The sequence below is a fragment of the Lynx canadensis genome, chromosome B4 (genome assembly GCF_007474595.2).
Source record: "Lynx canadensis isolate LIC74 chromosome B4, mLynCan4.pri.v2, whole genome shotgun sequence".
NCBI lineage: Eukaryota > Metazoa > Chordata > Mammalia > Carnivora > Felidae > Lynx > Lynx canadensis.
The window spans coordinates 30,983,748-30,999,709 of NC_044309.1; the positions used below are offsets into that span (position 1 = coordinate 30,983,748).

The 15,962-nt window shown below is 40.6% G+C and overlaps 1 protein-coding gene across 14 annotated transcripts in view; it reads right to left on the reverse strand.

The window, feature by feature from the left end:
* Positions 1-15,962, reverse strand: part of PARD3 (par-3 family cell polarity regulator) — a 670,780-nt gene that overhangs the window by 181,555 nt on the left and 473,263 nt on the right. For 2 of the 14 annotated variants that reach the window (XM_030321425.1, XM_030321424.1), the window contains one exon: positions 12,657-12,774. The exons of the other annotated variants lie outside the window; for them this stretch is intronic. In XM_030321425.1, coding sequence (XP_030177285.1) covers positions 12,744-12,774 — 31 coding nt within the window. In that variant the 3' untranslated portion in view covers positions 12,657-12,743. Of the gene's footprint in view, positions 1-12,656; positions 12,775-15,962 lie in introns of those variants that run through there. 14 annotated transcript variants of the gene reach the window in all.

Genomic DNA, 15,962 nt, shown 5'->3' on the forward strand with positions numbered 1-15,962 from the left:
AGAGGTTTCCCAGGAGCAGACTCACCATAGCAGGTGCTGCCTTTCCAATATCCATCCTCCTTTCCCTCCTTAGAAGTAGAACCCTGGTTTGGCAGGGAGAGGAAATGTGCCTAGTTGACATAAAATTACTTTCCCTTGGTTCCTTTGAGAATAGGAACAGAAGACAGAAGACAGCAGTTAAGAGTGTAAACATTTGCAGCCAGATTTCTGGGTCAAAAATCCCAGCTTTTCCTCTTCCTGGCTATGTGGCGTACACAGTCACATGACTCACTCCGCTTGGACAACACACTTAACCTCTTTGAGCCTCAATTTCCTCCTTAGTAAAATGCAACCATCCTCACAGGTTTATATTGAGAATGAAAGGAATTATACATTCGCTCTGTACTGGCACACATAGGCTCTCAATAAATACTATTTTATTATCATTGTTATTGATAAATTGTGGCCATAGAAATTGATATGGGACTTCAAGAATGATTGGTAGAAAGGGGGCTGACTCCACTGAAAGTTCCCCTTTCCCTTTCCTGCCTCTTTTGCTTAGAATTCTGATAAGATGGCTAGAGTTTTAACCATGAAGTGACAACAAAGGTAGAAATACATGTTCAAGACAGTTGTGTTCATAGTGGCATTATTCACAAAAGCCAAAAGATAGACTCAAACTAAATGTCTATTGATGGATGAATGGATAAACAAAATGTGAGCTACATGTACAGCGAGATAGTGTTCAGCCTTGAAAAAGGAATTCTGACACTTAACAACAACATGGATGAACCTTGAGGACATGATGCTAAGTGAAATAAGTCAGTGGCAAAAAGATAAATAATGTATGATTCCGCTTATATGAAGTATCTAGAAGAGTCAAATTCAGAGGAACAGAAAGCAGAATGGTGGTTGTTATGGGTCAGGGAGGGGAAATGGGTTTGGCATTTAAAGGATATAGTTTCGGTTGTGTGAGATGAAGAGGGTTCTGGGGGTGGACAGTAGTGATAGCTGCACAGCAATGTGAATGTGGTTAATGGCCCTGAACAGCACACTGGAAGACAGTTAAGGTGGTAAATATCATGACTATTCTACCACAGTTAAAAAAAAAAAAAAAATGAAAAACATAGTAAAGATGACTGAAGGGAGGCAGGGACTTTGCTGACCCTCTGAACCCACCATGGAAGCCTTGGACTGCCAATCTCCAGACTTGTTTTGGAGACAAATGAGCCCTATCTTGTTTAAACGACAGTTACTTGGGCCTGTGCTACAACCAAAACAATATTTTACAGATAAAATCATGGAGATAAGAAGGCAAGAAAGAGTATTTCATACATTTGGCTTTCCAAACAGAGAAAAGGAAAATATATTATTTGCAACACCTCTGTAAATGATCCCATCTTCACATCCATACTTCATTATTCAGCCCCCCAGTTCCCAGCAACTAATTTACTCCAAAAGACGTCACCCTCAAAGTCCATCCACGGTGGCCAACAGCCTTTCAAGAGCAGAACTAATTGAGACAACTGAAAATAACTACCCAAATGAAGCCTCCTCTCTTCAGGCCAACACTGCTACTCCCGCTGAAAGACTTTTAGTATGAAAATGAGAAGAAAACAACATTCCATGAGTTGGAAATGATTTGCATTTTCTCCTCATTGTTTCTGATGCTATTTGGGTATTCTACAGTTGGTGACTAGAGACGCCTTCATATACTCTCTTTTATTTTGGCTGTTAATAAGTGTTTTCTCTCTAAATTAGACAGCTGCCCATCAGCTGCATGTAGACACAACAGCAGAGGACACTTCTAAATGAAAAGGCATTTTCCCATTGTTGACCAGACTACCTGAAAATAGTAGGAGTATTCTGCTTTAGTGAATTACATAGTTGCCATTGCACAAGAAAAATATTGTTCAAAGAAATTTTGCCAGACTAAATAGATAGGGGTCTACTCTAAGAGTAAAATCATAAAATCTTTACAGTAAAGGTAATAAGACCCATATAGACAAAACTATATTTAAATATGGGACCTTTCCAAAAAAGAGTTCCATAGGGAAAATGTTACATACATTTTTCTCTATTTGTTCATTAAAATTGATAAGGCAGATCTAAAATCTTAGGAGTAACCTATTTAAAGATCGTAATGGTATCTATGACCAAACAATAGCTAACTAGCTTCATTTTCTACTTTTTAAAAGATAATACTTGGTTTATAATATTTTATTATTGAAAATATAAAAGAAATCAAAATTGTGTCACAGCAGGAAATACATCTAATTCTCTACTTTCATGGGAAATATATTTCTAGCAAGAAATCTAGTTGAAATGATTTTGAACGCAACAATGACTATAAAGTGCATAATACATAGAATGATTGATGATATTAAATACGCCTGTAAAAAATAATAAAAAGGTTTTAAAAATGATGCAGATAGGCAGAGCACAGCGAGGAACCCTTCAGAAAAGGCAACAAACTAAAAATAATGGGCACACGCTCAATATACCAATTTCAATAGTTTACATAAAGCATTAATAGTTTGAATGTATCCACAACTTTATATCCCCTTGGATAGAACATAGAAGATGAACAGTGTTGCCTTGAAACACAAGATATCTGTAAATTGCAGTTTATTCAAGGTTTTTTTTTTAAGCTACAGGAATGGAGGCACTCATGCATCTCGAGAAAATTGGTTCTGAGAAACACGGTCTGAAAATGTATGCAAGTATAGACTGAGGACTCCTACTTAAATGGTTAAATGGTTAAATGTCACAATTTTAAAAAAGGCTTTAAAGAAAAGTAATTTTAAAGCTGGCATTTTAAGGAAGCAAGCTATTTATCTGACCCAAGTACTTTTCTGGTTTTGTAAACATGAGAGAAAATTGGAAGTAAGGTATTATCATAATTTAGAGCAGCTGATGTCATCGGGATCACACCTACTCTGGTCATATGCTCAGCAGTGACATACCTGCCAACACGTAGGGGAAAAGATAAAGCAGAGAGAAGGAATGAGAAATCCTCTCACCACTGAAGGAAGTGATCCCATAGTCAACAAAACCAATCATTAAATTTGCTTCTCTTCCAAGTTATATTTTGGTAACAATTTACTTAAAAAAATTAATCCCTCATATTCTAATTTATGTAATTCTTTGTGAAAATCTGCAATTGGTATTAATGTGTCACTTAAAAGGTTATTGCTAGAAAATGTAGACATCTGGCAGGTTTTTTGTGTGTAGAAAGTATTGGAAAAAAAGAGCTTGCTTCTTAAAACAGGAAATAATATATGATATCCTTAACTTAGAACAAGAATTATGTCAAGAGATTCTGCCTGTACCGGCATCACACAGAAACACTAAAGTATACGATGTAAAATAGGTAACCATTCAAAATTGGTCCAGCGACATCTACTGATGCTAGTAATTCCTTTGCAGCCAAGGCCACAAGTCCTAGTGACTCCTCAGCAGAAACACTGTTGATCACATCCTTCTAATTAATAAAAGACACTCTTGTCTTGGCTTTAATGAGCATAATCTTCTGGTTTCCTTCTATCTGCAGCAGATAGATGCACCAAAAGCTTCCTATGTCACCAAAAGCTTCCACCACCCCACTCCCTGCCCTAAGCTGCCCCCAATATTTGAAGGGTCCTTAGAGCTCTGGCCTTCCCTGCTCCTCCTTCCCTGCACCCACACATCCCAGACAGCCCTTCCATGAATACTACCATGGTTTCAAATGTCACCTTTTTTGTCTTGGACTTCAAAGCTCTACAGCCCCTCTCCCTCAGCTGCTCACCAGCGACCCCTACTGGGTGTGTCACAGACAAGTGCAAGTCAGAGTCCCTGTGTCCCATTTTCTCCAAATACCATGTTCCTCCAGGGTTTTCTCGTCAGTGTAGCACTATCAATCCAGTTCATCAGGCCAAAACTGTAGGAATTATTTCTTAATGTTTTTTCTCTCTCATTTTTTACATCACCAGGACCTCTAGATTCCTCCTGAGAAACATATATCATATCTCTGTCCCCAAGGCCACCACCATGGCTGGTCGTCATTTTTGTAACAGCTGCCCAGTGGAGTTCCTGGCACACCCTGTGGGCCCGCTCTTTAGTCCACACACTGCTGTTGAAGCCATCTTTTAATTTTCCAAAAAATGTAAATTTATCAAGCCATTCTCTTCAATCGCTTCTCTTTGTTCTTAACATCAGGTACAAACTATACCATGAGTCCATTATGAGCGGCCACCTGCCTCCCTAACAGCTCCTCCCCCCCATCTTCTCCCCACCCAACCTCAGCCCAGCCTTGCAAACCTACAGCATTTCTGCCACCTAAATAGTATTTTTCAACTGGGCATTGCAACCCATTGAGAACGTAAAATTGATTTGGTAGGACTCACTTGGCATTTTCAAAAAAAGTGAATTACAGAATAATAATAGTAACATCAAGAGCAGCTAACATTTACATAGTGCTTTCTTTCTTTGTATGAGGAGGAGTTCTAAGGTGCTTTGTACATATCACTAATTCACTTTAGCTTCAAAACAATGGTGTGAGGCAGGTACCACTCTTATCCATACTTTACAACTGAGAATAGGAAAGCACAAAGAGGTTAACTTGCTCCAAACACAAGGCTGGTGAGTGTACGGCTGGGATTTGGACCCAGGTGATCTGACTTCAGAGTCCAGGCTTTTAACCACCACCCGCTGTTGCCTGCCAGCAAGGCGCATCACAGCACACTACACAGAGGAAGGGCAAGTATTAACTCGGTGAAGGGTTTGTCTCAGTTGCTTGTGTGTGCGCGTCCTCTGGGTTGCAAGGTAAAATAGGTTTCTTACTGAGGATCATGTCAAGATCCCGAGTCCCACTGATACAAAATGCTCCTTTCCCCCAAAACCCCCTTGAAAAAGAGAACTCAAAACACCTTTTGGATTTCGTTATAATGCCATCTTCTGGAGGGAGATATTCTGACTCCTAGTCTGGGCTGGGCACACTCGCCCAAAGTCCCCCCTCCACAAGGGCCACCGTGGTGCTGCCTCATGTTCTCAGTTACACCCAAATCCCTGGCACCCAGGATGGTGCCCAGCATACAGTAGGCCTCCAGTGAACACTTGTCAAATGTATAAATGAATGGCTTTACTTCAAAATTACTAAGAAATCACGTATACTCCATAACCAGCCTTGAAAAAACTCCACTTGCTCACCACTAGAAACGATTTTGCCAGGTGAGCAGTGAAACCCTCAGAAGTTACCTCACTCCCCTGGTTATTCTTTGTGTAAGGCATGTGGGTGCACGTTTTCCTGGGCTTGCCTCAGAGCACATACTACCACAGCTGGCAGGGTGAGAGAAGTGGGGACCGGATATGGTGGGAGAAGGAAGCGGTTCCCTGGAGCAGTGATCAGGGCCAGGAGCCCACACCTGGCCCACCTCAGGAAACCAGCCCTTCCTGTCAGGAGCACCCATGCAGGACATGCACAGCATCAGGCTACACTTCACAGGCGGCAGACATCCTTGGTTCCAGATCTGTGCCTCTCACCTGCCAATTTGCAGAGGAGCAGTGAAAGTTCATCTTTAATAGGATACTTATCATTAAGTGCTGAATATGATTCCCCATCAGGAGATTTACTGCTCATTTGCAAATACACTTACCTGAATGTTGGGATGCATCAAACCAAATTTATTTTCAGGCAATCACCTTTCCCCCAGTGTGGCTAGGACAACTCAGGCGTATAGTACACAACATTCTATGTCAATGATTATCAGTGCTTTGCCACTTTGCTCTAAGCATCTGGCTGTTGCTATGTTCTAGAAAGGTCACCAAAGGAAAATGTCCATCCTGTTAGAATACCTTTCTACAGTGGGTCCAAAGTTTACTTTCTTAAAACTTGCAGAATCGACCTAAGATTAAATTGATGCTATCATTTCCTCAAAAAAAAAAAAAAAAAAAAAAATTAACACTATACCCTAAAAAGAAATACAAGAAAGAAAAGAAAACTGAAATTCTAGTAAACCTGGGATGCTTTCCTAATGACTAAAGTAGTTATAAAAGCAGGGATTAGATAAAAGATTATTTTTCTAAAGCAGCAGTGGAAATGTGCCAAGGCCAGGTATGAGGATCAAGACAGACACAATGCAGGTGCCTGAGAGGCAGGCAGCCCCGAGCCTGACTTGTCTCCCAAGAGGAAGGGCCCTAAAGGCTGAGCCATGGTCTCTGGCACATCCAAGGATCTGGCAAGTTTGCTGATCCAGGTGGCACTGACGGGGCATGGGAGAAAGTGACAGAAAGTACAACACATCAGAAGATTCGCAGAGGAAATGAAGACTGTGAAAACATTCTGAGAAAAAGAATGGCCTCATGATTATTTTAACAAGGATAAAAGGAAAGAAACAGCAGCAGTAGAGCAAGATCTGAGATACAAGAAGGTATACAGTAAGGGGAAAATGAGGGAAAAAACAGTAAAGGACTTAAAGCATTTATAGGACTATATGGCCATCTTGAAAGAAGAGAGCAGGGACAAAGCTAACCTTTCTTTTTTTTTTTTTTTTAACTCATCACTGATATTCAGGATACAATATAGACAGGTTTGAGAGTCAGGTGTGGGGGAAGAAATGTGGCAACAAGTAATTTTTAAATTAACAGTAAAATTCCTAAGTCCTTAAGAATTATTTTGGGAGAGAAAGGACCATAGACAGAGGATGCTAAGAAATCAAATAGGAACAAAAATTAAAAGTCATGCTTAAAGGATACTAACTTCCACATTTCCCAGTTAGCAACAGGAATCTCTATTTTTTCATAACTACCATAGCAATGCCACTTCACATGATTAACCTCATAGCAATCTTGGCTCTCATACAGGGCTTTAGGGCAGCAGAACACATTGGAAGAGACTAAGAAGGGTGAGGTGGTCCAGCAGAGTGGGTAGGAACATGGCCCTAGGGGTGGACCAATGTTCAAATTTAGTGTTGCTCTACCTTGGCCATCAGTACCTCCCTGAACCTTTGTGTTCAGTTTATCCATAAAATGGAACTAAAAAGAGCACCTACCCTACAGGGATATTAATGAAGATTAAATGGGTCATAGAAATAATGTTCTTAGCAGACTGTCCACCAATATCAACATTCTATGAATGCTAAGTGCTAGCCAGAGTACTGGTGAAAGTACAACACATGAGGAATGCCTTTTCTCTTTAGGGAAGTCCTAATGACCAGCATGTTACCCAACAAAATCAGAAACATGTGCCAAGAGGAGATAAAGGGTAACTCTCTTAAGAGTTAGAAACAGAAGAGTAGAAACAGAGAAATCTTTATACAAAAAGTAGGGATATTACGCGGTTAGCGTCAGTTCAGTTCAAAGTCCCTGTTCCTTTGGACACAGAATTGTAAACTTGTTCTTTTATTTACTTTTTTTTTTAAGGACTGAAATTGTTATGTAAACCAGAGAGAGAGAGCATTTTCACACAGAAGAGATGTAAGTTATAATATAAATATTCAAGGTGGTATTGAAGGAGAAACTAATGAGGTACAGTTGTCCCCACCCCCAAACTACACTTCAAGTAAGACTCAGGAACATCCCAGGCCCCTGGAGCGGCTGGGACCTCAGTGCTCAGCTAAGGGTCCTCCCTCTAGGGCAGGTAGGGAAAAGAGAAAACTCCAGAGTGCCATCTATGGGTGGTGGCACCTGCAGGTGACAAGGCCTGTAAACCCATGTGGGCGTGGTCTTCAGAAGGGAGGGGGCCTTTCATCAGCTCATTCTCTGCAGCTGTTGCTTGGGAAGCTGGTGAAGAGGAAAGCGAGGGTTCTGACTTCCGTTAGGGACAGAATCTTACAGCATCTCCTGAGCTTGACATTTTAAGGTTTAGGAAGGCATTAATAGAGCAAGTTTAGCATTTGCTCCTTGCTTGCTTTCATCTGTGACCCCTCCACTATACAACCCAAAGCCTGAAGGTTGGGGACTCTTGGCATGAAGGATTTAATTTGGAAATCGTATCTTTTTTAAAGTCTGATGTAACAGATAATACTTAAATCATTGATAGCTACTAAGAGCAGGGAAAATGGTAACTTGAACAATAAACCAAAGGACATGATGTAGAGCGTGAAAAGGCCTGCTCTCTGGGGACTGTTTGCTCAGTTACAGGCAGGCTTCAGAAGTGACATCATCTTCCAAAGATGGGAGCAAACACCAGCACTGCCCTGGTGTGACCGCTTGTCAGAAATCGCAGAATTACTCCAGGTAGAAATTCCTCACATATACTGTCACCACTTACATTAGGAACTTTATTTATTAATTCATTCGGCAAACACATCGGAGTCTGGATTTCACCAGAAGCAGATCCTGAGACAAGGATTCGGGGCAGTGGGATAAGGGAATGGTAGGGAGTGGAGACATGACTGGGGGAGGGAGGAAAAGCAGCCCAAAAAGAGTGTTCTCAAGCCAGTTACAACTGTGGCCCAGGAAGCTCAAGCCTGAAGCAAACCCTGAGAGCAGGTTGGGAGGGGCTGCTTGGCCTTCCCACCTGGACCGTGCACAGGAATCTCTAAGGCTGTTGGGCTGCAGATTCTGATGGCAAGAGGTCTGGGCTGGGCCTAGGATTCTGCATTTCCAACAGGTTCCCAGGTCCTGTTGCGCTCCAGGTCTGAGGACCACACGGCCTGCACATTATAACCGTACGGGCCACAGGGACAGGAGTGCTTTCACAGTGGCTTTGTGGGTCATTGGTTGATGGCTGCTCTGAGGCAGTGTTACTGCAAGGGCTTTTCTGGCGGTCCTGCACAAAGAAGAGCTTCCTTGCATGGCCTGAGAGGTCTTAGGCATAGAGGCAGAGCTGGGCTGGAGGTTGGAGGAAGTGCTGAGGGCATACGGGCGACCTGGCATCTGTTGCACTAACTGTGCACCAGGCTGTCTGCTTGGGACATAGGGAAAAAGGGTTCCCAATCCTTGATGGCTGTCAACCAATGATTAAACCAAGTGTGACACATCAGGTATTAGGTGGTGGTAAGTGCAAAGGAAAAAAGTAATGCCAAAAAGTGGGAAAGGAAGTGTCGTGGTGGGAGGGAGTGATGTTTGTAAGGTTGGCCCATCCCCCCGAAAGCTGACCTTCATCAACCTGTGGGTATCTGAGAACAGATTGTTTTGGGTAGAGAGATGAGCAAGGACAAAGACTCGAGTGGACCTGGCAGTGGAGGCAAGAGAGGCCAGTGCAGCTGGAGGAATCTTAGCAAAGGCAAGAGGAGAAGGAAGGAGTTCAGAGAGGCTGAGGGTGGAAGGCAAGTCCTAGAGGGCCCAAAGGTGACTCTAAAGATTTTGACCTTTCCTCTGTATGACGTGGAAGGCTGCTGGGGGATGAGCAGAGGAAGGCAAGGATGTGACTTCTCTCTGCAGTATTGAGAATGTATCGTAAAGAAGCAAGGGGGAAGCAGGAAAAGTGTTGGGGGGTGGGGAATGCAGGAGGCAGAGGATGTGGGTACTGAAAAATACCGGGGTTTTATAGAAATTATAGGCCAAAAGGGCTTTTGCTTTTGTACATCAAAACTGGATGTGGAATGTAAGGAAAACCTAAGAGTCAAGGATTACTTGAAGGTTTTGGACCTAACCAAGTGAAAAAACACAGCTGCTATTATCTGAGAGGGGAAGACTGAGAGGAACAGTTCCAGACACTATTTGCACTGAGTTGGGATCATGTCAAGTGTCGACGGTCAAGTAAGCACGTGAAGAAGATGTAAGACCCATAAATCTAGAGTTCAAAGAAGATGCCCAGACAGGAAATGTGAATCTGGGCGTCATCTGCCCATAGACTGTATTTAGAGTCCAGAGGCTCTGTTTCTTAAGCATATAAAAACTCTGTGTTAATGAAAAGAGAAAAAGAGAGTAGAGATAAGACCTGAGTTTGGGGGCATTCCAATATCTGGAGGGCAGAGCATGGCACAGGACTGGCAGAGGGGATAGAACTAGAGTGGGCAGAAAGGAAGGCAGAGAGCCCAGCAAGGGTGAGCTCAAAAAAGAGCAACAGTCAACGTGCCAAGTGCTGCGGGCAGACCAAGGTGAAGTGACGATGCACAGGGAAGACTCACCAATGAGGAGGCCCTTGGTGACATACAAGAGAAAGGCTGTGGAGCCAAGGGGGATGAGGCTTCACCAAAGGGAGTTTAAGGCAGAACAGGAAAATTGAGACAACAAATACAAACTTATCAAAGGGTTTGTTATGATGCATCAGAGAGAAATGAGGTAGTAGTTGAAAGAGTAGGGAGGTTAAGGTGGACTTTCCTCTAAGATGGAGGAAATAACAGCAGAGTGTGGGACAAAGTGAATGATCCAGTAGAGAAGGGTAATCCTTGATGATGCCGGAGAGGGAGGGTGTTGCTAGAGCAATGTGCCAGAATGAGCAAGAGAGGATTGGAACGGCTCTATGGGTATTGGCCTTAGCTTAAAGCACATCCATTCTAAAAAGCAAAGAAGTAGAAAGGTTAACAGGACACATGGCTATTTGACTATGATATGAAATTTAATCCAACTTTAGTCTTTTGTTTCTGAATTGGCTATTATTAAACAGGTCACAGGAAAGCCATCTAACATTCAATTATGTAAGAGGTCACTTCCCCAGTGAATTCGTTAAAAGAGTATTTGAAAGAGTGAAACAATTATCTTTATATGATAATTTGTGGCTTGACAAAAATATATTTAGGAATACCAGGCACTTGGACCCATTATATTTAATGTGACAGATATAGAACCTCTAATGGTAAACAAATAAAAACATTCAGAAAGAATATTTCCAATATATGTTGCAGTAAATGTCATTAGCCTGGCCTGTCTTCCAGTACATTTTTCAATGGTGTGATAGTTTTTATTTACCCTGTGTTATTAGAGAGCGAATAGTCACTAGCCTTCAATTTTCACATCAATTGCAGAGAAAAAGATTCCATTTTCTACACCGTCTGGAATTGAAATTGACTTAGCATCTCAGAACTGTCAAAAATTTCTTTTACGAAAAGGTTTGCTTTACGGAGACTATAAAGTAGGTGTCATCCTTGACACTCGTGTTCTATATTCATGCCACAGGTCTGTGGAAAAGAAGCGTTAAAGAACATCAGAAAAGGTCTCAGAAAGGCCTCGCCGTCATGCTTGGTGCCTCCTCTGGCTTCCTCGCAGTCAACTGCAGTGCTGTCGATGTCAGAGGTTCTCTATTTAAAACTGCTAACAAGAAAGAGAAGAATTCTAGAAGAATATGAGATCAGCTACCCTAGAACTTGTCTCTGCTAACAGGTCCATCTGACACTTATTTTCCTGTGTTAAAAGCGGGAATCTCTGTTTCCATTCAAATGAGAAGCATACATTAAGTCCTTGGGATTTACAAATTCGAAACTTATTCCGAGGAATCCCCCCAGCATGTGTACTCATACAACGGGGCTGGTCTCTGTCCTGCTAACAAACAGGAAAACAAGTAAAATTATGCAAACTCTATCTTTTTGAGTTCTTTTTTTTTTTTCTTTGTATTACAAAGTCCTGTGCCTGCATTTCATAAAGATGGGCAGACTTTTCTGCAGGTGCATTTTAACTGCATTCCCTAAATCGCCAGCAGTTTATACAGAATGCCATTTAATTTTACCAATGTGAAACTCGTCGCATTAATCCGCAGGGCAATTAGGCCTGAGCCATAAAAATCTATGAGCCTCGATATTTCCGACATGAACAAATAAACACTGTTATGGGTGTCTCCTTTCTGTAGTATAGGTGAGGGCTTTTGCCTGGAGGGTCTCGGGGTGAGGCCGGACTGCAGCTGCTACCAAGTCTGAGCACAGTTCTGTCCTCACAGGCACACACCCCAACTCTCAACACCCTTTATTAAATGGTTCTCTGTTTCTTCATCACATTTATTTTTAAGTAGGATACAATTCCAACATTCGCAGAGAATAAAGCTAACTAGGTGGAGTCTTATCTGCAATTTTGAAGATGTGAAGAATGGAGAGATTGTCAGTTAAGGCTTCTTATAAGCAGAAAACTTCATTCTAAAGTATGGACAGTCTCAGATCAACCTGCACGTTGACAGAGCTGTGATTACATCACTTGGTCAGGCAGACTCTTGCCAGAAACATTTTTATAAAGGAGTGTGTGCTTTCAACTCCCTGTGGTCTCAGCAAATCTCAGAATTACTATTTGCCAAAGTATCTCTACTTTTCCCCAGGAAGGACTTGCTGGTTTAGCCACCCCCAAGCACAGATAAGGGAAGCACAGATATTGTCCTAACCCCCATTGTTTATTTAAACCCTGTAACCCAAAAAGGGACTAAAAAGTACCTTGCAAACTGGACAATTTGGTCATCAACTGATGGGTGACAATCCCAACCCACACACCTCACTACCCTCGGACTGCTAACCCACCACCTGCATGTGTCCTTAGCCACCGTGTTGTTTAAGAAATCAAACTAGTACGTTACATCATCTCGAAAGCAGATTCCAACATCTGATTGGTGTGTGCTGATGATTTCTGAATACGCCAGCAGCTAGACTATGGTTTTCCGCTATGAAAAGGGGCTAATACAAATGATAGGAAAAAACACTCTCTGCCTTTTCAAGCAGTAATTTAAACCCCCAAGCTCGAAATCAAGATGAAAAAGTTCCAAATTGATTAATATGGAAATTACTAAACCATCAAAACTGCTGATGTCGTAAACAAAATTCGTCAACAGCCACTAAGAATTCATTAAAAGTAAATTTATTGTTTGCTTTAAAAATCGACTGTGCAATATGTGCTTCTCAAAGACCTTTTTGAATCTGGTTTGTTGTTCATCTCTTCTCAGGCTTCAGTTTGGCAAGGCTAAATGAGAAACACGGTATAGACAACACAGTTAGTAAGTACAGGTAAGGGAAGCAACAACAATTCCTGTTTGTTATTCTCCCAAAGCCTAAAGAGTGTAATCCAAACTACAACATTAAGTTTTAAAATCTGATCATGTTCTTTGTGTTCGGAAAACTACCATATTCTAAAAGGGGAAAGAGAGCAGTGTATCTGATTTCAACCAAACAAGGTTTCAAACTAAATTACCGATTTCCTCTAACAGAACTGAATAAAACAATGCTGCAGGGACACAGGTAATCATTTTAAACGTAATTGGAGGATTCAATTTTAATGGTAATATTGCAACATTACTTTGGCTTTAGCCTTCCATAGTGATAGGTTCTCAGCTCTCACATATGGACAAAAGCACAAAATAAATCTAAGCGGTACAGAGTAAGGTCAAGTCTAAGAACCTTTAGTTTTAGCGTACACACAATTCCACGATACTCAAAAGATAACAAGTCTAATCTTTCAGGCAAAGCAATATCAAATCGTACTTGAGGGCTGGAAAAAAGGGCAACACATAGTTTTTCATACTTACTATCTGAGAATATTGTCCTAATATGGGGTTTTATTATCTTGTGGATTATTTCCATTTAAAGATGGAAACTAAGGCAAAAGCATGTTGCTGAACAATGCTGTGGCTTTCCCTTAAAAATGAACACATTTAAAATATCACATAATAGATCTCGCCCCTTCTAAAGGACAGAGTTGGTTCCTTCCCTCTTTAGTGACTATTTCATAGAATTGCAGAATTCTCAAAAATATCTTGGAATAAATATTCATTTTGAATAGCCAAGTATCTGAGAATCAAACATAAACAAAGAGTCAAAATGCTGGACCCTCCCTCTGCTCTGTACTTTGCACAATGATTACATTGACAAATCATGTTTACCTATTTTAGTAAGCACACTCAGGTTTCTTAGATACAAAGCCATTTTAATTAAGGCAACAGGAGGTCCTTATGTGCAAAAGAAGATGTAGCATATATAAAGAGAATCATACAAACATAAAACACTTTACATTTGTTATGCAAATTCACATAGATTTGAATTTGCGATTTAAAACTTACATTAAGACAGCTTTTGCACTCCATATAGTCCATAATTTAGAAACAGAAGATTGATTTATATGATTCATAACGTTCTTTACTAGAGCTGTTTATCGATAATTAAACCATCTTTGGAACCACCATTCAGTGTGTGAAAACCATGACGTCTGTTTATCCCGATAAAAGTACTTATTCAATGTGCATGGTTTCCTCTGGTGCCGTTTTAAAAATAGGGTCCATATTTTTGGCCCTCATCAAATTTGACCTCAAATCACAGACAATTTATAGGGATAGGCATAGAGTATGTGTGTTTGCAGGGACCATGGAGGGAGATGGTTGGGAGAAAAGCCCATGACCCTGTTTTTGAAGGAAAACATATTATTACTTTTTCAAGCAACTAAAGAGAAAAAGTTTATATGCCTAGAAAGCTAGACTCCCAGTATCTAATGTCCCTGCCCCTTAGCTCTTTCTTTGTTATCTGAACCAAAAAAACAGAAACAAAATCATAACAATAAACACACAAATGCACACGCACATCTCTGCTTTGTACTTCAGGCCTACAGTGGGCAGCCGCACTTGAAAGTCCTTACAAACTCTTCTAAGAAATGTATATGCACATACACATTTTGCTTAAGCTATTTAAAAGCAATACTGCAAAGGAAATCACACGCTATTTCCTTAAGAGAACAAAAAGAAAGGAAGAGACTAATTTTAAATCCGGACTATATTCCCCTATGTTATTTTAAAAAAGAAAATTCTATGTAAGAATCAACCTGAGAATGTGTATTAGTCTCAAAAGGATTCAATAAGTATGGAAGGTAGTTACAAAATATTTTGAAAAATCTAACAATCCTTTACGAGTCTTCTCTAATTATTAGAACATAAAATAATGGTATGAAGGAAGGATTAAGAGCCAATTGTCAATCAGACAAAAAGCTTATTTTATGTTTAATAAATTATTCTCAGAGCATTTTGAAGAAGTGTTTGGCAAGCTTCAGCCACTTCCCCAAGGATGGAAGCAATGGTTTGCAACCAAATGGAAGACAGCCATGTTCGAGGAAACCAGACATGATACTGAGACTCTGCTTGAGATATATTCCATTCTTCACTTGGTGGTGTGTTGATCTCCTAGGAGAAGTAACTCTGTTTTGTGGAACTCATACATTTCCATGGTATGGCTGATTTTAAACTGGCAACACAATGTCGTAAAGGTGGAGCTGGGGAAAGCTGTTTACGCACCAGCATAAAGTGTTAGCACCATGACAATGCAAAAGGGGTAGATAACCTTGAAAGCAGAGATCATGATAAAATGTGATAACATAATTAGGAAGTGGTGAATTCTGAGTATTGCTTTTGATTTTTATGAAACTTATTTAATTTTTATAATGGCTGTGTTTGGCAAAATTTCTAAACATTGAGCCACTGTTTCTCACAAGCCAACATGGGTGGATTCTAGCAAACCATTGATTCTACGTTCCCAGAAAGGTATGAATATAGGGATTTTCTTTAATAGCTACTCTTAAACACTGGGAGAATACAAGCTTATTTTTTAGTAAAACAAAAAACAAATTAAACAAACAAAAAAAACCTTTAGCTCCTGTACCTAACCAGAGAAGTTGGTTTTTGAAAATATGCAGGCCTTTGAAATTACAAATGGGTCAACTTCTTAATCACAAAGCTGGCTCTCACTACAGGTTGCAGGTATAATGTACAGAATTTGATCTAGAGAAAACATCATATAGTATTTTACAGAACTTTTAGCAAAAAGGTGGTTGTTGGGTTACTAGTCAAGATCTCTTTGAAACATACATGTCCCCAGGCCCTCACACTCTCCACTCCTCTGGCCGCAAAAGGAAAACATCTACCAAATGGCCTCTCTTATTCTGGAGTTGTAAGTTACGGAAAAAAACAATTTGTAATGAAATAATTTATAACATATTTTATAAAAACAAACCAGAAATTTTCTTATTTTTTATTCCACAAGAAGAAGAGTGGAACTGTTGGCTGATGAACTGTTGGCTGATGAAGGAAAACTAACAAGCCATTGGCTTTCAGTGAGACTTCAGGAGGGCACTTGGATGAGACTGCACTTCTTGTTGAATGTGTAAGTCTCGGG